At 33.9% G+C, this 25,181-nt stretch overlaps 2 protein-coding genes across 4 annotated transcripts; one reads left to right on the top strand and one right to left on the bottom strand.

Annotated features, from left to right (window-relative positions):
• Positions 1-677: 677 nt before the first annotated feature.
• Positions 678-18,153, bottom strand: LOC128182583 (trichohyalin-like). Of its 2 annotated transcripts, none has more exons than XM_052851300.1 (17): positions 17,978-18,153; positions 16,824-16,918; positions 16,539-16,631; positions 16,235-16,363; positions 15,678-15,754; positions 15,131-15,219; positions 11,779-14,075; positions 11,142-11,613; positions 10,609-10,694; positions 10,169-10,273; positions 9,696-9,775; positions 8,980-9,031; positions 8,363-8,588; positions 7,652-7,844; positions 7,380-7,552; positions 3,956-7,019; positions 678-3,272 (listed from the first exon to the last, which is right to left on the bottom strand). In XM_052851300.1, exons 1-17 carry the CDS (start codon positions 18,120-18,122, stop codon positions 3,257-3,259), a joined length of 7,392 nt encoding a protein of 2,463 aa, XP_052707260.1. In that variant the 5' UTR covers positions 18,123-18,153; the 3' UTR covers positions 678-3,256. The 2 variants fall into 2 exon arrangements, with proteins under 2 accessions (XP_052707260.1, XP_052707261.1); XM_052851301.1 differs by having other exon boundaries at positions 11,779-14,063.
• A 167-nt stretch (positions 18,154-18,320) lies between these two features.
• Positions 18,321-24,981, top strand: LOC128182597 (UPF0687 protein C20orf27 homolog). Of its 2 annotated transcripts, none has more exons than XM_052851318.1 (5): positions 18,321-18,455; positions 18,600-18,722; positions 20,781-21,017; positions 21,433-21,558; positions 21,766-24,981. In XM_052851318.1, the coding sequence occupies exons 2-5, from the start codon at positions 18,698-18,700 to the stop codon at positions 21,864-21,866; spliced, it is 489 nt and encodes a 162-aa protein (XP_052707278.1). In that variant the 5' UTR covers positions 18,321-18,455; positions 18,600-18,697; the 3' UTR covers positions 21,867-24,981. The 2 variants fall into 2 exon arrangements, with proteins under 2 accessions (XP_052707278.1, XP_052707279.1); XM_052851319.1 differs by having other exon boundaries at positions 18,373-18,459.
• The last annotated feature ends 200 nt before the right edge of the window (positions 24,982-25,181 follow it).

Genomic DNA, 25,181 nt, shown 5'->3' with positions numbered 1-25,181 from the left:
ACTACACCTTGAAATAATTTCTCAAATCAGCAGAAATTTACTTGAATATGATAGAGAGACTGATGGATAAGAATTATATATATCAACGAGGCGAGAAAATGTACAATTTTAGATAAAAAATGATATTTTCAAAAATGTCATTCAGTAAACATGAACAAAAGCCCCAGGTGGATTCGAACTCATTACCTGCGGTTCACAAGCCTGATACTTTAACCACTGAGCTATGACGATATACATCTGAATCGATTGATACAAACAGTTTAACAAAACATTTAAATCGCCATCTTGTGACGTAGTGTCTTAAAAAGTATAAGTCTCGGTGTAGTGAAGTACCTTAAGAGAGCCCGTTGGTTGTGGCCATTTTTAGACTGCATCATCTCCCTAGAAGAGATTTGTGTAAAAACACAGTAAAAACTCACATTCAAAATGTATAATAGGTAAACAAACAAAATCTGAAATAGCTCACGATGTATTATACCAGGCTGAAACAGAAGCCACTAAAACCCATGAGAGAGAGCAAGCAATAAGGAAAATCATCAAAGTACTGAGAGTACTCGACCAGAATACTAGTATTACGCTTCACTTTATTGCATATATCTTAATCTCAGCTTAACCTTGCTCACAAAAATATCAAATCCTTTGTCCTATAGTAGATTAGATAAATAATAAGAAGTGCACAGAGTTTAGAATTTTATTGATTCATGAGAGAAACATAAATTCCTATGTGACATGTGATATGAGGATTTCAGATGCTAAATAACATAGAAGTCCTGAGATCAACTTAAAAAAAACATATCAGATCTAACACAGAGGGACAAAACAACAGACAAAAGCCACTAGTCAACCAGCAGGTGAGCTGAAATCTCAACACAAATCGTTACGTAACGTATATAAACTAAGTAATAAAAACCATACCAGCGGCAGAGTTCCCGTAGCACTGAAGTTTCTTTGAGGAAAACAAATGAATACATGAAATAATAATTCAAAAAAAAAAAAAAGAAAACATTTCGTTAATTAGAGTCTGACTGGACTGCAGGCATTTGCCGGTTGGATTTATATGCTTTGGTATCCACGAGTATGGTGATAACAAAATGAGAATTTAAATTTGTGCGACTGGTAGAAAAAAGCTGACAGTGAAAAATATAATGACAAAATGTACAGCATCCCTCTGCTAACACATATTACAATTTCCTCTTCTGGAAAATTAAATCTTTATTCAATTTTCATTGTGGGATAAAAATTGACATTTATCAAATCAAAAATTAAGTTATCATATTTGGGGAGTTGCCTCTCTTTTCATAAGAACCAACCTTCCTTAAAAAATAGTTTTAAATTAAATATAAATGAAATAATGAAATAAATGTTTCTTTTACATTACAACATATGGATGGAATTTTTCATTAAAAAAAAAATCAAAGCATGCATTAACTGCCTAAAGAACAGGGAGAAAAAAAAATATCAGTGGCCAAGTTCTATGTGTCAATAAACGTATTCACTCCATGAAGCTTAGTTACAGTACATGAAACAGAGAACAATCTGTTCAAAGAAAAAGAGACTTCACAACATAATGCCATTGGATAATGCGTATCAATCAGGACTTGATATAAGGACCAGATCTAGGCTACACAGTTAATGTAACACTGTGCCGATGGAAAAAAAAAATGACTAAATGCTAACAAGTTTAAAATGGAGTAGAAAAAAATGTATGAAAAAGAGTACGTATGTACAAAGTATAAAAAACAACTATATGTACAAATATAGTATGAATAGTATTTACAATATAAGTAGACACACATATATATTGAGCACCTCTTTTACTTTGTAACAAAAAAAAAATGCAAGCTCTTTCTACTAATAAAAATATAGTACATGTACAAATCACACTTATCATTGATTATTTTGCAATCAATGCATTCAGTAAAGCCAGCTCGTACAGTTCTACTGTAAAACAAAATTGAAACTGACATGTCTAAATATAAGCTTTCTTTAAAAAAATCAGAAAAAAGTTTTCATGTACAATATCAATACTATTTACAAGTATGTACTAGTATATATTAATATGGACACAATTGGAAAATCAAATTTGTTTATAATAGTCAAAATAAAAATAAAATTTGGGAACATGTGAGAAAACATGTTTTGATTTTTCTTTATGCAAACTAAAGAATTAACATTAAGGAGAAATTGAATCTTTTAAGGTACACACGCACTGAACAAATAATACTGGGTTGTCAAGCAAGAAACGGAGAAGTACCTTAAATCAAAGAAACAATATCCTTTAACCACAGAAAATAAAAATATCCTAATACAGAAAATTGAATAAGTCACTCTTTAATTCACACATACATGTATATTGCCACTAATAAAGCGTAAGGATATATATAAAACTATTGACACGTCTTTGAACATAAAACACAAGTTATGAACCTGGGACAACACTTACGTAACAAATAAAGATTTAAGAAATTCTTATAAACTAACATGGATACAAGTTGCAAAATCATTCGACGATACAAAATTATAAATTTACAGGGGAAAAAAAATCACAATCACAACCCTGATTCATAGCAGCATAAAAATTCAACACGTATTACACCTTAAAAAATTTAATATTCAGTTTCTCAGGCCAAAAAAATTACAAAGCAACAGGCAGGCTTAAATAATGCAAAATTTGCAAAGGAAATAACTAAATTTTCATATTTCAACTAAAATTTAAAAAAAAGTTATTCCCCTTTTCCAAAAAAGCAAAATTTGCAAAGGGAATAACTAAATTTTCATATTTCAACTAAAATTTCAAAATCGAGTTATTCCCCTTTTTCAAAAAAGCATTTCAATAAATCAATGCTGTAGTGTTTAACCTGATGAGAAACAAAACATTAATTTTTTTTAGGCCTTACACTCACTGCCTCTAGGAGAAAACAAAATTTCTCATTCATTTTCCATTTAGTTAAAAAGCACATCTGATAAAGTCAATGTATAAAATGACTGAATGAATATCATAAATACAACAATGATAATGAAATAAATGAACATATTTATAAGTATCAATAAAACACCTCATAAAGCTAATCTAATAGCTCTGTGTGCACAAGAGGCAGTATTGTACATGTATTTTCCCCTAGATTTAACACACAAACTTCTCTTCACCTTGAACTGTTTTCAACTGAGTTGGGAAATTGTAATCACAAGCAGTTTGAACAAATTTCCATGGAAGACGGATTGTATAACTTGGTTTTGAAGACTGGATGACAATCCACTATGCTTTGAAACATCTGCAATGAAAGCAAGAAAAGAAAAATTAGACAAAAACCTATTAACTACCTGCAAATCATGAAAAGTCTTCATTTCTACATGTATTCTGGAGAAATAAATGTATTTTTAGGAACAGATATAAGAGTTCACATTCTAGTACCACAAATTGTAAAGTTGTTTTATGAATCCGATATCACTGTTAATACCAGTAAGTATGCTGGGATCATGGAAAAATTGTCAGTAGAATTTTTATTGTAGAACAGAATGAGTTATCCTTTTTTAAAGATTATCAAAAAATAAAAATAATTTTTTTTTTTATTTAGTATACATTTCTAAGCAGTGATCTGTGGAAAAGAACTTGACATGATATAAATCAGATTTATAGTGTATAAATAGCAGAGATATCTGCAAGCATTTGACTTTTTTCTGTGTCAAACATTTTGGTATTTAAAATACATTTACAAAGCACTTAAGTGGATGCATGGTTACTAAATTATCCATTTGATCTAAGTTACTTATTTAACCTCAATTTAAAAATAATCATTTGTTAAGCTATAAACTACCGTTATTTTTAGAACAGAAAACTTCCGTATATATTTCCATATACCTCGTTTTCTTAATGAAATATATTTAGTCTAAACATGACTATCTAGCCCTCTTTAAAAAAAAAAACTTTAAAAATTGTTGCTTGTTTCAAACTTACTTGACAATGTCAGCAATGTCTGATACCCCTTCTTCCTCCTGGTCGCCTTGGTAACCTGGTCCATATTCCTGCTCTATTTGAGAGGAGTCCCCTTTGCTTTCTGCCGGAGTAGAGGCTCCCTCCTCCAAATTTTCAGAAAAAGAGGACATGGCTGATTTTTGGTTTTTCTCCAACAGATTATCAATCATGAATCCACGCCCCCCTCCCATAGACGGAGAAACATGGCTGGGGTGCATCATTGGGTTCTGATGAGGGGAGCTCATCATTGCTGGATTCATGCTAGAAAAACTGCTCGGGTCCTGCATAGAAGAGTGAATAGACGCTGGATGCCCATTTATTCCATACTGATCCCTGTTGTAAGGGAAGCCCGGATAAGACATGGGTGCTCTCATTGGGTGTCCATGTGGAAGCATGGGCATACCTCTTGAGTCCATCATTCTGGGCGGCATCATTCCAGGATGCATCATTCTTTGACTCATATCACTGAACTGTGGCGGCATGGGATGCTGACCCATCTGGCTGGAGGGAGGAATCATGGGTCTCTGACCCATATCTGGGCCCGGAATTTGATGACCCATCTCTGGCCCAAGTGGTCTCTGACCCACAGCACCCATTGGGGGTCGATGCATCATTTCTTTACCAGTCTGTCGACCACCTGTCTCAATTTCAACACCCTGTTTAATGCTGCCTTCACTCAAAATGGGTTTCTGTTTATCATCACTACTTGGATTTGTCTTAGCTTCTTCCACAGGCTTTTTCTGTGTGTCATTTTCTGGAGGTCTTTTATGTTTATCACTGTCTTTTAACCGTTGCTTGTCTTCGGTGGACTGCACCTTTGGATCTGGAGGTCTACTGCTTGAGTCACTTGGTGGTTGGGGTGGTTGCGGTGGTGGGGGTGCATGACTGACCGGATGACCTTGAATAGCTTCATTTCTACCAATATATGGAGAAGGCCTTACCCTGTTTTCATGGCCGGGCATCATGGGTCTTTGCAAGTTTTCAGGGACACCAGCAGGATGCATTTGTCTCTGATCCATTTCTCCATTGGGTGGAACAGGAAATGGAAACTTTGGAGCATCTATTTGTGGAGATGATCCAGGAGATTTGGAAGATTCATTCTCTGCTGTTGCATCTTTCTTCTTTTTGCTTTTGCTGCCTTTAGGTCTGCCCCTCTTTGATCCAGCTTTGGGAGCATCAGAAGCCGGAGGAGTTGTGCTTTGACTGGAATTACTTAAAGCTGGTGTTTGTCCTGGATAAGAGGGTGGCATCCCTTTACTTGGTACATTAAATCCAACTGATTGGGAACTCGAAGAAGAAGGTGGCATGTTTTGCATCATCAAATTTGAAGGCATGTGTTGTCCTTGAGTATTGGATAACATTCCTGCATTCTGACTGGCTGAACTCTGTGGTATGCTGTGAGGTGATTGCTGAATTGGGGGCATGTTGTGTCTTGGCATACCCATATTCATGGAATTCGGTGGACCGCCTGGTCTTGGTATTTGCTGTGAGGGGCCCTGATATCCAGGAACTACCATCTGTCCTAGTGACGTCAATGGTCCTCCTGGGGAAGAGCTTACAGGATCCATTTGTCCAGGACCTTCCATTCTTGACGGAACCGAACCATGCATTCTCATCTGATTCTGAAAGTTCATGGCTTGAGGTCCAGGTGGAAGATTTCCATACTGAGAATATGGGTTGTTGGAGTTGTTTAGCATCCTTGGATGTGGTCCTCTGTAGTCCATTGGCATCCTGTTCTGATGCATTCTGGGATCAAATTGCATCGGCGGGCCCTGGGATGACGGAACTGGGGGTGGGCTGTTAGGAAAATTCTGGGGATCTCCTGGACGGGGCCCATGCTGGGGGGAGGGGTAGGACATGCGAGGATTCATCTGACTGTGAGGTGGGGCTTGACTGTGTGATGGACTCATCATCTGATGGGGTGGACTGGCCATTCGGTTCTGTCCAGGGAATGGAGGGGGGCTTGAAATCCCCTGGGGTGGACTTGATATGTGTCTCTGATTGTGACTGTGAGGATGATTGGGAGGGGTAGGTAAATGTGGGGGACTCTTCATTGGGCCGGGCTGGGGCTGGAAAACTGGTTTATCCATTCCCGAATAAGGAAGTCTTTGGTTTGGGAACTGCTGTGGTGGATGGAATCCCACGTTCTGAGGTCCTTGAGGTACATTGGAGAAATTTGAGTACATGTTATGCTGCTGAGGAGGGACAGTTTGGTGTACAGCTTGATCTTCAAATCCTCTGTTCATAGGAATACTAGAATTCTCACTGGTAACTACATTTGATGGATTTGGAGGGGCAGCACCTATGTCCGGTACGTTCAATTCAGCCTTTGAATCCATCTTTTCTTTGTCACTTTTCACAACAACACTATCAGCAGAGAGCTCTTCAGTCTTTTCCTCTGTTTTATCTTCTGCCACACTTTTTTCTATGTCTTTCTCCTCTAGTTTACTGTTTTTGTCTTCAGGTTCATATTCATCCGTCCCTGAAGATTCATCTCGGATTACATTCTTCTTCTTCTTCTTCATAGCCTCTTCTTCCTCCTCTTCACTTTCTGACCCTGTTTCATCACTGGACGCACTCTCACTACTAGAAACTTTCTTCTTTTTCTTGCTGCTCTTTCCTCCATCTTCACTCTCAGTTTCAGACATCATTAATGACTTAAAATCGATCTTTTTCACATTCCTTCTGGATCGTCTATTGCGTTCATCCTCTGAATCACTTTCACTTTCCTCTACTTTCTTTTTTGTCTTTTTCTTTGAAGAAGACTTGGATTTCTTTTTCACAACTGACCCTTCACTTTCTTGCTCTGTTTCCGATGAAGTCTCCAATTTCTTTTTCTTCTTTGCGATTTCAATTTTCTTTTTGCTCTTCTTGTTTTTGGAGTCGCTGTCCTCAGAACACAGATCCTCGCTGTCAAAGCTTTCCTCCTCTGTCTCCTCAGTCTCAGCTTCCTCCTCGCTCGATGGATCGCGGTACGTCACTCTCTTACGAGCAGATCTCCTCGCTGTTCGCCTATTCTCCTCACTGTCTTCATCTTCATCCACCACTACAATAAAATACAGAACAAATTTTAAAATACTGAAACAATTTATCTTTCAAACATTTTTCTCTTAAAGGGGAATTATTAGAATTAGTAGTGGCTCAATTTTCAAGGATTTAAGAGGTATCTCTCAACCACAATTTTACCTCCTAAACAAATTTTGAAACAAAGACTTTATTTATTATATAAGCAAATGAATATACTAAAAGAACATCTAAAAAATAAAATAAAAATAAATACAAGTTCATTGCATATAAATATCTAGAAGAGTGCAATTTAAATGATAACTACAACTGGTTTTAATTAAGGCACTTAATAAACATTGAAAACAAGAAGTATTATTCTAAATGTCTTTTAATAGCTTACCAAAGTCTTTAAATATGGAGTGGCGTCCTCTTTTCCGAGAACTTTTCCTGGTTGGTTTTCGAGTTGACCTTCGACCTGACCTCCAGCCCTCTCCATCTTCGCTGTAGTCGGATATCTCCTCCTCATCTTCAGTATCTTCCTGATCTTCTTCAGGAACTTCAGAAACAGTCTCACTAAAACAAACAATGAGAGACAATTGAATGAAGAAAACGGCATTAACACAGATAACTGCTTGTACATCTTGATGTAATCTGGAGAAGATCATGACTTACTCAGACAAATGGAACTCTTCGCTTTCCTCTCCCTGATCATCATCATCATCACTGTCCAATGTCGTCAGACGGCGAGTTCGCTTTTTCCTGTTGACCACTGGCGGTGGTTTATCTAATTTTTCTTCGTCAGAAGGTATGTATTCTCGACCCTCAGCTTCATAGATGTTGGCCATGTCTTTGCCCCTACTTCGTCCTTTAACAAAGAAATAGAAGTAATGTTTAGGCACTTTTAAATATATTCTCTTCATATTTATTGTTGTCCAAATCATTTCAACTTGATTAGGTTGAGTCATCTAAACTGATATGTTCTATTAAAGTGTTCAATTTTACATGTGACATGTCCATTGACATTTATTTTCAAACTTAGGTAAATAATTTTTTTTTTGAAAAGGCAGATTATTTTACCCTAACCAAATGCCATTTCATCTTGAATTTTGAAATGTCACCTTAATGGGACAAAAAAACCACAACACCTATCTTCTCTCACTGACATTCTGTTTCCCTTTCATACAGTGTGTTGTACATTTATACATGTATTATAATTTTTCTCTCTTCCCACTCTTTCCGTTTCCCTCTTGTACAGTTTCTAGTCATGAGGACTAATTTTTTGATCTGTTATATAATTCTCTATTTTTTCACTGATTTTGTTTCCCAGTTGAATAGTCTTTTTAAATGGTAGGACTGATTCCTAGCTCTATTTCATATAATTACCATAATTATGTTTCTTGTACTCCTTGACCTCCTCGACCTCCTGTTTGATGGCTTTGTCAATCATGTCATCAAAGTCCTCGAACTTGTAGCTGATCGTGTTCCTCTGCCGACAAGTCCGCTTGATGTATTTACTCTTCCTGGGCTTAGGGTTGAAACTCTTCTGGCTTTCTTCGCTCTCATATTCTTCCTCGTCAGGAGCTATGTTTTCTTTCTTTTCCTTGTACTCCTAATTATTTTTAGAACATTTTCATTAAACTTCAGTGTATATGTCTATATGATTTCTAATAGAAATGACCTGAACAGTAAGCCATATACAGTGATGAAAAAAATTCTAAATGGTCAAACTACTTTAAGGGAGATGACTTTTGTATGATAATTGTTTGACATGTTATGCTTTCAGTAAATAGCAGAAACATTTTTTTCATATATTTTATTTAAGAACTATTGTTTATTGCGCATTCATCTAGTAGGTTCACATCATTTCTGGAGAAAGTGATTGCATAGAGGAGTTGATTTAAAAAATTTACTTTCAAAAATTATTTTTCAAGTTGATGCACTTATATGCAAGAGACATGTCAATCAAACTCAAGATATACAAAAAGTGTAGCATCACATACTTCTTTGAGAATGTTGTCCAAGCTAATTCCAACATATGCCAATCTCTGCTTCCTTTAAAAAAAAAAAAAAAAAATTACGGTAATTCCATACTCGTAAAATTCTCTGAGGAAAGTTGAAAAACTGAACTGATTTCAACTTAATAGACTTAAATGTCATCAATTGTTAGAAAAAATATACATGTCATCACACTTTATGAGATGCCAGATAAACATAAACTAAAGCATATTTTAGCATCAGAAAACTGTATTTTTTTGGTTAAAAGTAAAATCTTGTAGGCAGAAATTTGTTTTTCTTGTTTAATTTTAATGTAACTTAACTTTATCAGAAAACTAAAATTACACATTTTAAAATTAATCGTTGGAATAAGAAAAACTATAGCATTTAAACATACAACTGAGAGAAAAGTCAGAAAAAGAGTTATTTCCCCTTTGCATAGATAAGATGTATAAAAATTTGGAAATTTAGGATAAAATTAAGTGCTAAAATATCTTGAACCTACCAATAATTTCTAATTACATCCATGTGATTATATTCACATAAAATAAATAAAACTACCTTGCACAATTTTTAAAGAATTCAAAGTTTTACAAAAAAGTGTGACATCACAGAACACTGGAATTACTTTAAGTTCACTCACCTTCTTTTTAACACAGATTCAAAACAAAGTCACAAATATTAGAACAATAAATTTTTTTAAAATTCTGGGCATAAATACCTCTTGATAATTCTTTCATGCTTTTTAAGGTTTGTATCCAAATCTTTCAAATTTTCTTGTAGCCTTGACACCAAGGATTTCTGTAAACATCAATAAGTGAAATTTATGCTACGTTAATAGCATGTGATGAAATCCTGTGATGTCCGAAAGGCTTCTCCTAACCAACCAAGTTCATATCTCACATGTATATAACATTGCTGTTTATTTCTAATATATTACGTATGAGAAAGTAAAATGGCTCAGAGTAATAAATACATGTATAGCAAAGTATTTATGCTTGTAATAATGCAACTGTAACACCATAAGCACATGCGATGATCACTGGGAGCAGATGTCAAAAACATGACCTTTAAAAAGTTCACAGTCACAGACATGAATGTCTTTTGCTCTTTTGTTGGTTTATAGAAAGAAATAATTTTGCAAATTTAAATATTCATAAGATTCCCAGATAAAAGACATAAACGGTGGCTCACGTGTTCACAGGGTGGGCAGTACCAGTCTCCATCCGGGATGATCATCAGAGGGGGGCGGAGACAGGCCGTGTGGAACGCCGCATCACACTTGTCACACAGCAGCAGCTACAACAACATAATGGACATCAAATATGTGGAACGCCTCTAGACTTTACTTTAAGTTCAAGCAGTCAAAAACTATGTAAACTTAACAATTACAAGGGACTTCAAATGCATGGTTTGTGATAGTGAGAAATGTTCCTGATGACAAAGCTTGTAATAGAAAAACAAGTTCTTTTTTGATACTCCTAGTTTGAAAGGCAATCTGATCAATGTAAATCTGCTAATATCACACAATGTATATGAACATACACTGTATACATGTAAATATAAGGATCAGGTCATACTGTTACTGAAATGAATTTTACATGTTTTAGATGGAAATCTAAATTAGTAATTACCCATTCTGGTTGGTGGGTTTTCTGACATTTACAGCAGGGTGTGTCGTTTGGAATCTCCTCTTCTGCTTTATCTTCTTCTAACTGGCCTACAAACCAAGGAAAAAACTTACAACAAATAAACAAAAAAAAAATACATTGGTATAATAATAATATTAATAATAATAGTTTATTTCCAATTTTGGGCCCAGAGGGCATACAAGATTACAGATATTAGATAGAAATGCCTAAAAGAGAGATTCTACATATAAAAATAGTCCATACACATACATGAACTTGTAACAGCCGGGCAAATGTACATCAGTATGTCAAAACATATGAACAGCGTGCATATAATATAAAGTCATAAAGGTAGTATATAACTGGCAAAACAACACAGCAAAACAATCTTGACACTCTTAACAACTATTTATTTTATTGACAATTACTCTATATTGAAAATAATCTAGATAAACTCCCAATACAAACTCTGTTAAATAACTTTCTTTTAATTGAAAAAAATTTTGTCTGTAAGAAAATTGAGTATTAAATCTCACGTTTGCGAGCCTCCTGTCTTTGAGCATTGCGTCCTTTGGTGGGAGTGAATTCATCATCTGACGTTTCCTCCTCGGAGCCCACCTCAAACTCGGTGTCCACATTGTCCTCCTCAAAACTGGAAGGCTCTGGGGTCGGGTCCTTCTTCTTCCTCATATTCCTCACCCTGGCACTCCTCCTCCTGCCCTGATCGTCCTCATCGCTTGCAGCCTCCTCCTCAGTCTTCAGTTTGGTGTTTTTTGCCGTTTTGGAATTTTTCAGAGGTAGGTCATCATCACTGGAACCCTGCTCCTCTTGTTTCTTGGTCTTTTTGGGTGGTGGTTTTGATTTCTTGGAGCTTCCTTTCTTTGTTGTTTCTGGACCTTCCTCCTCATCTTCGCTTTCACTTGGTTTTTCTGCAATGTTTCTCCTCTTTGACTTCGTTTTCTTTGGACTTTCTTCTTCCTCCTCATCATCACTGGAGACTTTCTTTTTCTGAATTTTTGACACATTTCATATAAAACAAAGTCTAAAAACTGGCTATCATAATATTAATTTAAGTTTTAAAAACTTTTATACTGTTTTAACTGTTTAAAAGTTTTTCAAACTTATTTTTGTGATCATTTTAATTTTATATAGTGTGGTTGAGAAGTACATTACCTTGACTGGCCTGGTACTTTTTCTGGAAGGTGTAGATGATTCTGTCCGTTTCTTGGCTGATTCCCCCGACTTGTTCCCAATCTTACTCAGCGGAATGTCATCGCTATCCGACGAGGAATCCACTTTCTTTGTGGTCCTTCGTTTCCCTCTTGGAATTATTTTCTTCCCGTCCTTCGCTTTCTTTGAGTAAGGTTCCACGGGGGAATCTTCGGCAGATTCGTCGAACTCAATCCCCCTTTTACGTCCTTTCAGATTCTGTTTTTTCGTTTTCGGAGTACTCTGTTTTGCAGTGTCTGGATCCTTTTCCTGCTGGACTTCATTCGCTGGAGATTCTTGTTTGGCTTTCTCTGGTGTCTTATCTGATTCTATCTTACTTTCCTCATTCTTTTCCTCCTCTTGATCATTCTTGGCTTGACCCTTATTCACATCATTTTCTTGACTTTCATTAGCATCATTTAATGAAATTGAAGCATCTTTGTCGGTATCATTTACTGTTGCATCATCAATGATTTCATTTGAAGGAGCATTTTGCAGATATTTACCTTCAGCCTTTTCTTCATTTTCAGTCCCTGTACCAGTTTTAGACACGTTTACCTGTTGATTTTCATCAACTTTACTACTTACTGCATTAGATTTTTTATCCTGTTCAGGTGATAATTCTTCCGTTTTCTCAACCTTTTCTATGGAACTTTTATCAATATTTTCATAGTCAACAGTATCTTCTACTTTTAAATCTTCCTTCTCTTTCAAACATTTCTCTTCAGAGTCATTAATAGAATCTACGGCAGATTTGTTTTTAAAATCTTTAACCTCTTCATTGGAAACTTTTAATGAACTATCAGAATTGGTTTCTTTATCTATAACATCTGATGATTTTATTTTAGACTCACTTTCCTCCATTGAACTAATTTCCTTATCATTATTTGTAGAACTCCTTGCTTCAACTTCACCCTCCTTACTCTTAGTAGAAATTCCCTCCTCGTCCTGTGAATCTGTTTTACCTTCTTTGGGTGTTTTGTTTAAATTGTCTTCATTATAACTACTGACTTCTACTTTTGAGTCTTTCACTTCTGCATCACCAAGAGGTTTTTCTTCACTGACAAAAGTTCTTTCATTAGAACTAGTTTCCTGTGATTGTACTTTATCATCACACTTCTCCTTATCAGTATGTGAAATTTCTTCAGTGGAAACACTTTTAACATTTCCATCTGTCTCACATGGTTTAATAGAATTAAAGGTATTAACGGATTTACTTTCATCATTGCTGACAGTACTTTTCTCTGGATCCGACTCTTTATTTTCAACTTGCTCTTCAGATTTTACAGTATCAGATTCCGCACTTTCAGATTTGGTCTTCGACACATCTGAGGTTTGAGATTTTGCTGACTCCTCACGTTTACTAACTTTCTCAGGATCATCTGATCTGTTGATATTATCTTCCACTTTTTCTGTACTTTTTTCTGTGGAAATGTCCTGCGTTTTGGAAACATTTTCCGCAATCTTTTCTGTCTTTTCTTTTGTTGAAATATTTTCTTTTGAAACATTTTCTTCCATTTTATCGATCTCTTCCTCTTTAGAAATGTTGTCTGATTCGGAAACATTTTCCTCTGTTTTAACAGTCTCGTCTTCCATGGAAGTACCATCCTCTGCTTTGATCTCTTTTACTTCCTCTGAGAAATCTTTATCATGCTGTGGACTTTTTTCCTTGCCTGCTATATCCTTCATATCCACTTCAAAAGGAGGGTCCTCTCCAGTTTTTCTGTCCTCTCCTAATGACTCTCCCACTCTCGTTTCACTCGGCAAACCTTCCTTATCTTTCAGATTATCTTCCGTTTTCGAGGAATCATCCATTTTTACCTCTGTGGATTCTTCTTTGCTTTCTTTGGAAGATTCTTGTTTTACGCTGACACCATCTTCCACTTTAACCGAATCTTTGACATTTTCTTCCTGCATACTTTCTTCCTTTACTGCTGTGGTCTCTTCCTTATTTGCTGTGGTTTCTTCCAAACTCACTGAACATTCTTCTTTGACCTCTGCTTTCACTTCTTTGACCTCCACTTTCACTTCTTTGACCTCCACTTTCACATTCTGATCTTTGTCCCTTTTTTCACACTTGATCACATCAACATTTTTCTTGTCATCTGCACCATCTTCCTTGTCTTCTGTTCCTCCGTCAACTTCATCCATTTTATCTGGTTCTTTCTTCAGGTTGGAGAATCCAGTCGTGTCTTTGCCAGAGTCTTCATCGTCACTCAGCTCTTTCTTGACGTCACCGTTTGTGTTTTCTGTCAATGAGACTGCTCATTGTAAAGAAAATTGTCATCTATTAACAATGATCATACATGTACAGAGTCCTTGACATCCAAAGTGTACTGAATATCTGCTATGATTTTCACTGCATGTTTACAGGTGTTTGAGAACCCCCCTCCCCACCCCCCCCCCCCCCCCAAAAAAAAATGTTTTATCCAGACACCCTGGCCTCAAAGCAATTGTGATTCTTTTTTAGTTTCCTTCACCGATTTTCATTAACAACGATATCAACTGATTCAAATTAAAAATATTCAAAATAATACAGCACTGCTTAATTCTATCAAGAATGAATTTTTTGTGTAATTATGATAATTATGAAGATTTTTTTTATTACTTTTGAAGAATTTTCTATCAGCTTGAAACAATATACATGTAACAGGGTTTACAGTCCATAGATTTGCTACATGGAATAACATTGGCAAATAATGAAATTCATTCCTTAAAATTTGATTTTCTGTCTTTAAGATCAGGAAATAAGAAAATTTTTGTTCTCAAGAGAGATATATAATTGTACAAAAACTTATTCTAATAATATAAGAACATACCATTTAATATCACTTGCACGCCGAAAGTATTGTGACCTAGCTGGGCCAAATATATTAACTATAGAAATTATACATTTTGGAGAGGTTTTAAATGGGCTTTGCCTGTTACCTAATCCTTCTGAATACTCAATAAATGTTTAAACTACTATAGAAAAAAAAAACTTGACGAGCTAACAAAATTGCTAGTTATGATACAATTATTAGTAAGTTGTATTAAATAATGGCTATTGTGTAAGGCCTAAAAAAAAAGTTGTGTGTTTACAAAAACGCCCGATCCTACCATTTTTAGATGTCTGTTTTTATCCGATTGTAAATTTTATATTATTTCTATTAAAAAGTCTGTTTTTAAATATGACACAAACAAACATTCTTAGGATTCATGCAGAAAAAATATGATAAAATAAAAAAAAATCCCTACCTACCCAACCTTATTTTTTCATCAGTGTTACCCTAAACACACAATTTTTATTATAGGCCTAACAGGACTGTGAACTCACCCGATTCTGACTCAGTCTCCTCTTTAACATCGTTGTTCTGGATTTGGTTCTCCAATGTTCCAATCAGTTGGGCAAGCTCATTCCTGCTCCTGTAATTTACGAGATTTTAATATATGAATAAGTAATCATATACGATATATATATTTTTTGTAAGATCTAGAAAATGTGTTATTATGCAGAAAGTTTCATGAAGCTATATTTCCTATTAATATTTTCCTTTTATTAATAAAATGACCAAATGTGAAATTAAAACTTTGAATAAAGATTATAAATCTACAATGTAAATCATATTTTAAAAAAACATATTCAGTCTTTATCTTTTCCAGTTGAAATCTAAATTTTTTTTCTGCTTGATTTTAAAAAATTTTTTTTTTTTTAATTGTCATAATAAAATCACACAAACCCCCATAAAAGTTCATCAATAATGAAAAGAAAAACATAAATTTAATAAAGTATAAATTACAAAAATACAAGTTTGGCACCAAATATCCTACCCCCCCCCCCCCCCCCCCTCTTCAATCATTTTGTACTTATGAGTTGTACATACTTGCAGACAACTTCCCAAGTCTCTGCATCCACGTCATCTTGGTCCTCTCTGTACACTCGCACATTGAACTCTTTATCCTACAATGCATAATGTTAATACATTTCCTTTCATCTTCTTTTAAAAACATAACAGGATAAAATCAATGTCATTGAAAAACATATAATCATGAACTCAATTTGACAGAAAACATACTGTGTATTATTTCTAAAATTTGATTTTTATTTTTTTAGCAATGATCCTTAAAAAACACAATTACAAAAGTCAGGTAACATTTTTAGAGGAAAATGTTAATTTTTTTTTTTTTTGGGGGGGGGGGGGGGTCTCATCCAGCTTGGAAGAGGGATGTAATGCAAAATGTATCTCATGATTGAACATTTGTCAACTTTGGTTAAAAATGTTATATCTAAGGAAGGAGTAGACAATTCAAAAATTTTATTTATTCATGATTAAAAAAACTCTCAGTCTTAGAAATGCAAACATGAGAAAAAAAATCTGAAGACCATTGTTAATCAGAAAAATTTGGGAGAGCTAAACTGTCACTAAAATGGGATGCTTACAATGAGGTACCAATAGGCTAGTCCGTTTTTGTCTCGACCAAGAGGCTCAAACCTCATGTCTTCTGCTGGCTTGGCATTTATCTGCTCTTTGAACTTAGAGTTGAAGTCAAACTGTTTCTCAAGCAGGTTCTGCAAGATAATAAATTCTGAAATTTTTCATTGTTGTATCGTTTAAAATTTCAATCTACTCTGGTTTCAATACACAGATTCTACAATCCCACTGAGAAAAAATTCATGCAAGGCCTGTTGAATTCTTTGATTATAATCTAAACATTGACTAAATACATAGGATTATAAAGCTTACCTTTAGAATTGTAAGTTTGGTGGTTATTTTGCAGTGCTTGTATCCAAACCTTTCCACTTCCCACGCGTCTACACTGGAGTAGGTGTGTATGAACTAAAACAGGAAAAATAATAAAATTCTAATTTTGTTATGAAAAAAAAAGATGTGCACTTTTTTGTTTGGAACTTTGCATTATATTAAGCTTATAAGCTTTATCAAATGGCACCTTTTAAATATTAACAATAATTATGGAAATTGTTTTTTTTTTAACTTTATCTATGAGTTGTATTAAATTGGAAATCGTACCTTGATTACATAGCGTTCCCATCGCTCTGTAGAAACGGAACTTTTCCCCATCCGTCTAAGAAGTTTAACATGCAGGTCTACCAGGAAAGAGGGGACTATAACAACAAAAAAATGTACAACAATTTTTATTATTAACAATATTGAACAAATATCACATAAAATATATCTATTTAAAAAATATTAGATGCCAATGCTTAAAAAAAATTAATTAAATCTAAGGTAAAAATTTGATTCCTTTTTATTTAATGGACAGTCAGTGCTTTGAAAAAAAATTATAAATATAGAAATTATGATTTAGAAATTATGTTTGGTATATTCCTTATCACTATTTGGTAGTGTAGGGATGCATAACAACAGCATGTTAGTGATGCCATCAATTTATATGACAAAGTTTTTAAAATCAAATATAACATAATATATTAGCTAATATATAGAAATTCAGAAAGAAAAGTATTCTTATATCTATTATGTACTATATATTTCATAGTTATCCTTTTTTTTTATAATACAAAGCACTTATTATACAAAGACAAGCTGAAAGCAACTTTCTGCAACAATTGATACAGAGCATGTTTTAATTGATTAAAGAAATTTTAAACACAATACCCAACTAGATAAATTGCTAAGTATGTATAGCTATGATCAATGACAACCATGATATCACAATGCATCTATCATTTTCCCCAAAAATTATCTTTTCAAAAATAAATCATATTTCAATCATTCTGTTTGCCTGATTCTGCAATCATTATCTAATTGGATCTGTTTTGATACCTAACAAACGATGTTATTTTAGCTATTTTCATCATTTTATTTATCGAAGGCAGGTTGAATTTATTCATAAATAAAGTATAATAACTTTAAACATTTTATATACACTATGCATTTTAATAAAATGCATGACATCTTACATGTTTTAAACCATTTTACATTCACTATGCACAATGTTTGTAATATCATTTTTTCATGTTTGTGCAATTTATGTGCACAAAAATTACAAATATGAAAATGCATTTACCAACATATACTTTTTATACCACAATGCTACTGTCAGAAATAAATAATGATCTTCCCACAACATCATAACAAAAAATAAACAAAGATAATTTGTTTTGCATGAGGTAAATAATAAAATAGCGCCCAATTTCACGCACCATGCTTCGTGTCTTCAAGCCATGTTTGTAAATCTGTGTAGGATATGTCTCCAAGGCCTATCATTTCACCATACCGATCCAAAAAATTACAAATAACTGCAAAGTTTGGGTCATTGAGACAATCATTTTCTGACGCCGCCGCCATCTTGATCGATATGCTAATAGCTTTTTTCGGAATACCTCGGTGTTTCCTTTAATTTAAAACAGAAGCACTAAATTCTCCCGAAAACACTTTCGATCCCGACATCATTATATAGTATCTGGTGTATATATATTTTTAATTTTACTACTTGCTCACATATATTTTATGAAATGCATATTTCATAAAAGCTACATATCCATTAAAAAAATTGAGGATAGGCACATTAAAAGATATTTTGGTAGTATTTTCATAAAACTCGGGATCGACTTGCAACCCATTTTTTCATGCCACTTGAATTTCCTCGAGTTAATCACACACAGGATTCAAATCACTTTTGTAAGTAAGTAGGGATACAAGTACTGATGACAACTGCACATTGTTTTAATTTGATTTAAAAATTCGATGCTAACATTTAAACCTCAGAATACTTACTGTATTTTTTGTCATGGATTTTGGATACTAATTTTTTTCTATTTTCAGAATCCTTCAATATATAGGAAGCATTAAGATGCCTACTGCACTGCTATAAGAGAAAAAAAAATAATACTATTTTAATTCAAGATTCAAATTTGTCAGCGATGGAAACAATCCACGAAAAAAGTGGTAAGATATCTTTACGTATTTATGGAAAGGGAGAAATAATGACAGGCGCAAGCCAGATCAAGACCTACATGTACATGGCCCCCAGAATCTCATTCTCTGGTCAGTTGTTCTACCAACTGACCTCTCTGGCACCTATATTTGAATCAATCTGACCATCTCCTTCTCAAATGCTATTAGCCCTCAAAGATCCCTCAGGTTTTTCACCTGGCAGGAGTTAAAATGATTACCAGTCAGTTTCAGGGGTTGGCACCTCACCAGATGTAAAGGGATGGGGGAAATTAATAATGATGGACCAGACCAGGATTCAGATCCAGGATATCAGAATCTCTTGTCAGGTGTTCTACAAACTGAGCTATCTCGCGACGGTAATCAAGCTGGTCTGTCACATTACTCCCCCTTAAATGGCTTGAATGGTCATCGCTCCTGAAGATCACCCCAGGCTCATTCCTTGGCAGGAGTGAACCTGTCAGTTTGAGGGATGGGCATAGCACCAAATGTAACTAGATGGAAGAAATAATAATTCAATTTAAGGCTTTTAGCTCACCTGAGCTGAAGCTCAAGTGAACTTTTCTGATCACTTTTTGTCCAGTGTGCATCTGTCTGTCTGTCCGTTCGTCCGTCTTTCTGTCTGTAAACTTTTTACATTTTCAACTTCTTCTCTAGAACCACTGGGCCAATTTCAACCAAACTTGGCACAAAGCATCACTGGGTAAAGTGGACTAAATATTGTTATAATTAAGGGCCACATTAGAATTTATTGAAAATTTGTTGATATTTTTTCAAAATCTTCTTAAAAACCATTTGGCCAGGAAAGCTGAAACTTGTGTGGAAGCATCCTCCGATAGTGTAGATTCAAGTTTGTTCCAATCATGACCTCCTTGGGTAAGGTGGGACCACAGGAAAGCTGGAACTTGTTTGGAAGCATCCTCATGTAGTGTAGATTTAAAGTTGTGAAAATCATGACCCCAAGGGGTAGGGTGGGGCCAAAATGGGGGGGGGGGGGGTCAAAATTTTACATAGGAATATATAGTGTAAGTCTTCCTCACAAAAATAATTCAGCCAGAAAAGCTAAAACTTGTGTGGAAGCATCCTCAAATAGTGTAGATTCAAGTTTGTTCAAATCATGGTCCTCGGGAGTAAGGTTGGGCCACTATGGGGGATTCAAGTTTTACATAGGATTATAAAGAGTAATATTTTTTAAAAATATCTTTCTGTTAGGAAAAGGGCTTGATTATAAACATAAGAACATTCAGGATGAAAAAAAAATTGGACTTTTTTTAATACAGGATTTACATGTATTATACTACTGTAACATTGTCCAGATAGTTTGTATTGTGACTCTGTTTAGCTGATTTTATCATACCTATTATAACTATTGTTGCTCAGGTGAGCGATGTGGCCCATTGGCCTCTTGTTTTTATCTATTGTTCCAGCTGCAGAGTGTTTGTGCAATTATGTTTGTTTTAAAATTACTTTTTACCCCCACATTACATGTAAGTAAAATTTCATCCATGAAAAAAATGGATGTGCAAGTTAATTATGCATGGTTATGATATATAATTATGTTACCATATTACATGCTTGTACCAGTACTTGCCATAGCCAACTAAGAAAAGAGCATGTCAATTATCCCATGTCTCCAGTATAATGAGCTTGTTAATTATTAACACAGTCTCCAAATTAAGCCTGTATGCTCTTGCCCTTGAAAAGGTTAAACAAATATGCAGGCACGATACTTTAAAATATTCCCTTCAAAGTAAGATGGTTTCTTTTGCATTAAGAGAACTCGGTGGTCAATGCCATATGACTGCATTGATTTTCTTTAGAAGAATATAGCTCTATATTAAAATTTTTGGGAAGATCTGATGGCCTTTTTTTTTCCCCACCAGCCTGATCCTTAGTAATATCGGTAACCATGCTTTAAAACAATCATAGTAAAACCCTTTTCCAAGAATGTTTTACAGTTTCTTCGGCAACATACCTCAATAATGTAATAAGGGTACTGCAAATTGATAACCTATATTTGTAAAGTTAGTTTTCATCTGCTGTCATTTTAAGGTCATGCCCACTGCAAGGAACATGTCCATTTCTCGGCCGAGCAGCTTAAGGACCACAATCTGGAGATCCAGATCAAACAGCAGGAAGGGCAGGTGGACATCCACCTGGGGTTCCTACAGATCCACCATCACTACCATGTCAGCTTCTGCATCAAGGACAGTCTGGGACAGGAAGTGTGCTACGACCAGAGGGAGAATCTTCATGTGGAGATCCAGAAGGTTACTCCAACAAGTGATGGTGATGCATAAATTTCGTTACTGCAATCTTGTCCCAAAATAAAAGGAAATTGATTATTACCTCTTTTAAATTAGAGTTTTTTAATATTGATTGATGAAATTGAATTTAAAAACAATCAATAATTAATGACCTTGAAACAATAAAGTTAAACCAAATTTGATATGCAACATGCAGCTTTATTTTGACTTTAGTTGATAATATAAATCAGATGCAAATGAAAGACATTTTTAAATTATTTAAAAATTTCTGGTTTGTTGTGAGAAATTTTTACTTCAGTACAGTGTTAATATTAACAGTATGTGTGAAAGGTTTGGAATAAGCATGGGATTCCAAAAACAAGTCATGAAGAGCAACATGCAGAACTTCGGTTTATTATAACTAAATGTAAATAATCCATTTTATTTATCACTTCCAGGTGAGGGACATGATATTTCGCTGAATTTCAATGCTCACAGAGAGAAACTGCTGAACGAGGTGATTCATATACAAAGCAAGGACGAGGAAAAGAATCTGAAGATTGTAATCCATGCACGAGTACTTGGTAATTCTTTTTTATACTAATCAAACTCTTAACTTATTCTGGGTATATAAATTCATAATACTACCTGTAGTAAATATTCTATCAGATCTAGTTTAAGTAGTGCTAGTTAATTAATTTGACTGATAAGTGAATTTCTTTCTTGAGAACTATAAGGACTATTGTTAGTTGTTTAGTGGTCATTGGCCCTTATTTTATTCTCTATTAAAGGTAAAGGGAAAGGAACTCCTGCCCTGAAGAATGGAATCAAATGTTACAAAGTGGACACTGATGAGGACTCGGACGCACACAGCGACTGGCAGGGATTCTGAGCCCGGCCTCCCCCTCCCTCCTTCCCCCCAACCATCAGGAGCCCACAGTCCTTCCTCTGTCTATGGTGTGCTTATGTAGAATTTAACTGCCACGAATAGTATTGCCAACAAGTTTATTAGTTATATTATATTAGATGAGGAGTATTTTGTATATACATGTATATCGATCATGACATTTTACTATAATCTTAAAATTTGTAGATTATGATAGAAATATTTAGAATTATGGGACAGGAAATGTCCTGTAGTATTAATATTTTCTTTTAATTTAGAAGTACATTAGTCTTTCAAAAAGACTTTAATTAAAAAACACTGTAATTGATACATGTATTTATTAAATAAATAACCATAACAGAGACAATTTTAACTATGTGTGAAACCAGGTTTTTTAAAAAGACACACTTAAGTGCAAAATTAACAGATTTTTGTAAATGGTTTTTGAAAACTGGTAAATGCCCAGGAATGATTTTTGAAACACGTTAACATATTTCAATAGAAAAAAATAACAAAAGCCCCCCAAAAACCAAACCAAGTTCATACGTGTGCATTGTATCTAGATCTCAAATGCTATCAATTTATTCACTTTATATTATATAAACAGTATGTAAATGTATATGGCATCAGGGATTTATATATACATGTGTATATATATATTGGACAGGTTCTCTATCAAATATCTGTGAAATACAGAATGATATGGCAATTTCAGCATTTAAATTGATATAAAATTATTAATTAGGAAGTGTATATAGAGAATGGCAAATGAAATGTACAGCGTTTGACAACTTAGCAACAATTTAATATTTACCAAGACTTGTGATGCAATGATTTTACAAATTAAATCAAGGCTTGTAGTTTTTAAATACCGGTAAACCCCATTCAATCAAAACCCAACGATATGTAATTTACATGTACATATGGATTAATTGATTCGTAAACAAGTAACTAAGAATGATGTTACAATAATTACTGTGCGTAATTCTCTGTGTAAACTTTACATGTAATGTAATGAATGAATATCGATCATGCAATACTTGTAGTCTTCAACTACTTCTTAAATTTATTAAATGGTAGCATGAAAAAAAAACAAAAACTTTTGCATTGAAAATCAAAATACATGTATATGTGAAAACTGCTGGTGAGCTGAGCTTACATGGTAAATTCTTCTGCATGGTGAATTAGATTTTTTGTGAAAAAAATCCTGTAACTTTTATGGTACATTAAAGAATTATACATGTATTAACAGTTATCACATGCAAACTAATTAAAGTTTGATGTTTCCAATCGAAGCAGAAGTGCATTTGGAACATCAAATTTTAAATAGATTGTCACACACGTATTAGATGTGCGTTATACATGTATGATTGCAAATGGATACTTGAAATTATTTCTTTTTTTGGGGAGAGGTATGTTGCATTCCATTCGTTATGGATGCAATTTTTCTTCTTCTTTTTCATTTATTTTTGTATTGTATGATCATATCAATTTTTCTGTTAAAGTAATTGTGGGAAAAAATGTTTTTAAAATTTCAAATGTATTGATTAAAAAATCTTTGAAGTTTTCAAATATTTTAATACATGTATACTGATAACCAAGCAAATTATGCATACTACATTGTGGCAGTGCATGGAAAATAAACAATTTATCAGTCACTGGTGTTAAAATGTAACATTGTTACTTGCTTGCATTTTACTTATTTACAGATTTCAGTTTATACTTGTTTACCGGTATATATTATTTTATAAACATTTAAGTTCTTTTTGATAGTTTTATTTTTAATTTGAGTGAATTCTGTATTCATGCATGTTGTTTCCTTATATTCAAATACATGTACATCATTAAGTGATATGTATCAAAACAAAAAAAGTCTATGCACAAATCTTTACACAACAAGCTACAACGGCTTTATGAGTTTATAGAAGCTTTTACTGTTATTAACCCACCTCAATTGTGCGGATCCCAAAAATTTTTCCCAGGGATAATTATATACTGGTATGTTTGCCAGAAGGGGGGGGGGGGGACCACAACCTTTTTAAATGATTTTACCATCTGAATTTGATAAGTTTGAATTTTTCAATTTGGGACCTACACTCCACCCTCCCTCCCCTCCAGATATGGGCAATGACAATGATGTGATTTATGATATTCCTGCTAAATAACCTTATAGGCAGCTGTCCAGTGGATCAATTTCTGAATTATCTTTGGGTGGTGGGTTGATAAGATAAAAAATGTAAACCTTTTTTTGTAAATAATTCTTTTTGGTATATGTAGATCTGTTGATGTTATTTAACATTTGTTATTGAACAATGTTATCTGGTTCGCTGTTGTGTACTAGTATATATTCAGAAAATCGAAACTTATCCATGTGTTTTTTATTTTACTACTAACATAGGTAATTAGATGTTAGTGAAAAAATTACAAAGGGAGGAAGGGTTTGTTAGATCGATTCATATTCTGGGAAGAAGATGATTTGTATACAAATGTAGCTCCACTGTTCAACATGGTTTTAATTTATTGTTAGTCTTAGAGTTACACTGTAGATGGTACATAAACAATTTAAAATACTGATAGCTTTTAACATAAGCTTGAAATTTATTCATAAAATATACTAAAGACCGAATATATTATCTCGGTAATTGGATAAAATCCTGTAGCCAAGCTAAATTTAATATCCGAGTATAAATGAATGTTTTAGAATGTATATTATAATTTATAATTTTTTAAGTGGAACTTGAGCAAAAATTGTTCTTCACTATAAAGTATAGTATGCAATTTTTAGATAAAAAATTAATACCTTAGACTACATGTTAAACATTTAAAGCTATGATATAAAAATAATGTTGGTTTTTCTTCTTCTTCTTTTTTTTTGGGGGGGGGGGGGGGTTGTTTTTGAATTTTTTTCTCCCTAATTTCATTACAGAGTTTGCATTCTTTATGTTACTTTATAAATACTAGTACTCTAGATCTACTTGTGCTTCATGTTTATGTTGAACAGTATTTATTTAGTATATTATAGTTATTTTCAGTGTTTGAACTACATTTTAATGTACTTTGGGGAATGATTTTTTTTATGTTGGTTTGGAACTTGTAGCTGATTAAACTCTGAATTTGATAACACATTGTTTGTCTTTTTTTCTGTACTGTCTCTTTTTAATTTTCAGATTGTACCTACAGAATTAAAACTAGTGTAATGCTTTTTGTTGGCATTGAAAAAAACACACACATTTTAATTTATTATTTTCATGTTACTAAAAATGTGATGATTTTAGAAATGTTCAACAGAAAGTTTTGAATAATTATTTTCGGTGCAGGCCG

Source organism: Crassostrea angulata, chromosome 4 (genome assembly GCF_025612915.1).
Source record: "Crassostrea angulata isolate pt1a10 chromosome 4, ASM2561291v2, whole genome shotgun sequence".
In the NCBI taxonomy this organism is placed as follows: domain Eukaryota; kingdom Metazoa; phylum Mollusca; class Bivalvia; order Ostreida; family Ostreidae; genus Magallana; species Magallana angulata.
The sequence above is the reverse complement of the archived record's forward strand: the minus strand, read 5'-3'. Positions and strand labels throughout refer to the sequence as shown.